At 50.9% G+C, this 3095-nt stretch overlaps 1 protein-coding gene across 1 annotated transcript; it reads left to right on the forward strand.

Moving 5' to 3' along the window:
- The first annotated feature begins 332 nt into the window (after positions 1–332).
- LOC129200694 (olfactory receptor 14J1-like) lies at positions 333–2372 on the forward strand. The gene is made up of 2 exons (XM_054811971.1): positions 333–830; positions 2349–2372. Exons 1-2 carry the CDS (start codon positions 333–335, stop codon positions 2370–2372), a joined length of 522 nt encoding a protein of 173 aa, XP_054667946.1.
- The last annotated feature ends 723 nt before the right edge of the window (positions 2373–3095 follow it).

The following is a 3095-nucleotide window of genomic DNA, read 5'->3' on the forward strand; positions in this document are numbered from 1 at the left end:
TAGTTTGGCAACACTTGAGTCAGGCCCCACAAACTCAGGCTTCGCCTGTCTCATGCTCCAGTACGAAAGAAAACAATTAGTAAAAGAGTTGGAATGTAGAAACAGGACAAGAGAAGCCGTAAATTAGGGAACAGTCCTTAGGTATGAACTAGAAAAAGACACAAAGTTTGAGGCATCCTCATAAAGGGGGCCCAATATGCCAACAAGCCTGGGACCATCTGGGCAGGACAGATAACAAGGTTGCTGAGCTTACAAAAAAGAGAAAAAGAAGGTCACCCAACTGTGTACACTGAAGAAGAGGAGAAGAGGGGAACTATTGTCCCCTCACCATCATGTCCTACAACCACTACGTTGCCATCTGCAAACCCCTGCACTACGGGACCCTCCTGGGCAGCAGAGCTTGTGCCCACATGGCAGCAGCTGCCTGGGGCAGTGGGTTTCTCACTGCTCTGCTGCACACGGCCAATACATTTTCCCTACCCCTCTGCCACGACAATGCTGTGGACCAGTTCTTCTGTGAAATCCCCCAGATCCTCAAGCTCTCCTGCTCAGATGCCTACCTCAGGGAAGCTGGGCTAATTGTGGTTAGTGCCTGTTTAGCATTTGGGTGTTTTGTTTTTATCGTGGTGTCCTATGTGCAGATCTTCAGGGCCGTGCTGAGGATCCCCTCTGAGCAGGGACGGCACAAAGCCTTTTCCACGTGCCTCCCTCACCTGGCCGTGGTCTCCCTGTTTATCAGCACTGGCATATTTGCCTACCTGAAGCCCCCCTCCATGTCCTCCCCATCCCTGGATCTGGTAATGGCAGTTCTTTACTCAGTGGTGCCTCCAGCCATGAACCCCCTCATCTACAGCATGAAGAACCAGGAGCTCAAGGATCCAGTGTGGAAACTGAGGACGGGATGATTTTCAGAAGCAATAAACTGTTCATCATCATCTCCATATCACTCATAATGTAACTCATTGCAGCCCCAACCTGTCTTCTGAAGTTTTTGTTGCTTTTGTTTTGGGGGGGATTTCGGTTTTTTTCTTTTGTTTTACTGATGATAATGTGGTCCACAAAGCAATGTCATTATTCATCCCTCTTCTGCATCAGGATCTACCTTTCCTGTGTGATCCAGAGAGTGTGTTAATGAGAAGCAAGACTGTCTGTACATTTAAAGAAATCAAAGGACCCTGCAGTGACTGGTTTGTTTGAGATCCTTCCTGAGAGACCTTTCTGGAGCTGCAGGTCAGTGCCTGTGTGCACAGGTGGAGGGGAAAAGAGTCCCAGCACAGGAGCACTGCCAAGCAGCACCAGCGCTTGGTCTTTCCTGAGCTGCTCTCTTTTCACTTCCACACTCTCTTTCTGAGCTCTTGTTTTGGTGCAAGGCCTGAGAGCACTGGCAGCTTGGTCAGAGTCCTGCTGCGTGGCAGTCCTGTGATCATAGGCAGGGACAGGCAATGGGCACTACTTTGACAGAGTTTGCCCCCATAACAGTGTTTCCGTCAGACAAGGGGACCTCCTGAGGCAGTGCCTGAAGGCGTAGGTCTTCCTTCAAAGTGGCTGTCCAGAACAAGCTCAAGAAAGTGCCCTGGTGAGGAAAACACCAGTGAACAGACCAAGTGTTTGAATGTGTGGGGTGGGGGAACGCACACAGCAGTGTCCTCGCACAGCCAGTCCTCCTGGGATAGCCTTGAAGGACCAGCAGAGCAGGGTCTGGTCTGTGCCTGTGGTCACTGGACACCCCAAGGAAAGTGCCCCAGGGCAATCATCACAGGCCAGCCCCTTGCAACCACCATTCCCAACACTGGCTTCTCACTCCAGCTCAGAGAGGTGGTTTGTCCCTCCTGTTCAGAAGGAGGACACTGCATGACTAGGTCAGAAGTTCACGTCTGCATTTTACAGACGAGATAGAAGCATGCACATCATGTGCATGTGGGGAGATGAACCTGAGTGAGCATGAATGCCATCAGCTCTCCCTTAGAGGTGCCATGAAGGCTTGTGGGACAGACAGTGTCTTGAGGTCACTTCACTGTGAGAGTAACTTCCCCTGGGAAACCACCTGAATGCAGCACTGGGATGGGCTTCCTTGGACCTAAGTCCCGGTGTCCATTCCTCATGCCGTGGGGCATCTCAGATGAGTGCAGGGCAGGGCGACACACTGCAGGGCTGAGGTGCCTCCCAGCCTCCTCCCGGAGTGGCAACAAGAGGCCAGAGAGACACTGTGACTGCTGCGATGCACTGCCTCTGTGTCTGCAAGGGAAGGACTCGTGGCTCTGAACACCCCTGTGTATATGAGGAGTCAATGAGGCCAACTCAGGTGCGGACATCTCACAGGGCCTTGACGTTTCTATTTGTGACTGCAGGAACAACCCCCAACTTCCCCTTGAGATTCCTCTCACCCGCCTTGGACAGGCTCATTGCAAATACTCCTGTCTGCTCGCGTCACCCTTTCTGGATTGTGCCCTCAAACGTGTCAGAGCAATCAGAGAGGTTTTGGGATCCTCAGAAAAGGCAGACATCAAACATTTCTTCAAGAAGGGCAAGGAGGAGGACTGGGAGAATTACAGGCTGGTCAACCTCACCTTAGTCCCTGAGAAGGTGATGGGCCAAATACACCTGCAGGGATTTACAGGCACTTGAAGGAGAAGGAAGGGACTGCTGAACCCATGTGGGTAGGGACAAGAAGGGCATGTTTCGTACCTGGACCTTAGCAAGGGCTTTGACATGGTCTCCATAGTCTCCATATAGTCAGATTGGCCCAAGCCTGTTGAATGTCTTTATTAACTCCCTGTATAATGTGACAGAGTGCATTTTCAGCTCCTTTGTGGATGATGCCAAACTGGGCAGAGCCTCTGAGCGACCTCATCAGGTTAACCCTGCCTTGAGCAGGATAGCCGGACAAGATGAACTTCAGGGCTCTCTTCCAACCTGAGTTATTTGATGATTCCATGAGTCTCTCCCTTGGAGAGCTTTTGGAGACAGAATCGACAAAACAAAGAGGCTGAAGTAGAGATATAAAATGCAGCGGTAGAAATACAGCAGTTCCTCTGAGGAACATTTCTCCACTCAAATTGTTGGTAGGAAATCTACTGGATAAATTTGATGAAAGC

The sequence above is a fragment of the Grus americana genome, unplaced genomic scaffold (assembly GCF_028858705.1).
Source record: "Grus americana isolate bGruAme1 unplaced genomic scaffold, bGruAme1.mat scaffold_419, whole genome shotgun sequence".
Classification (NCBI taxonomy): Eukaryota; Metazoa; Chordata; class Aves; order Gruiformes; family Gruidae; genus Grus; species Grus americana.

Bases quoted from the DNA above. Each gene is read 5' to 3' on its own strand.
- LOC129200694 (XM_054811971.1), top strand. From the start codon at position 333: ATGTCCTACAACCACTACGTTGCCATCTGCAAACCCCTGCACTACGGG. The intron at 831-2,348 runs GCCATGAACCCC...TTGTGACTGCAG, and splicing joins TTTACTCAGTGGTGCCTCCA to GAACAACCCCCAACTTCCCC.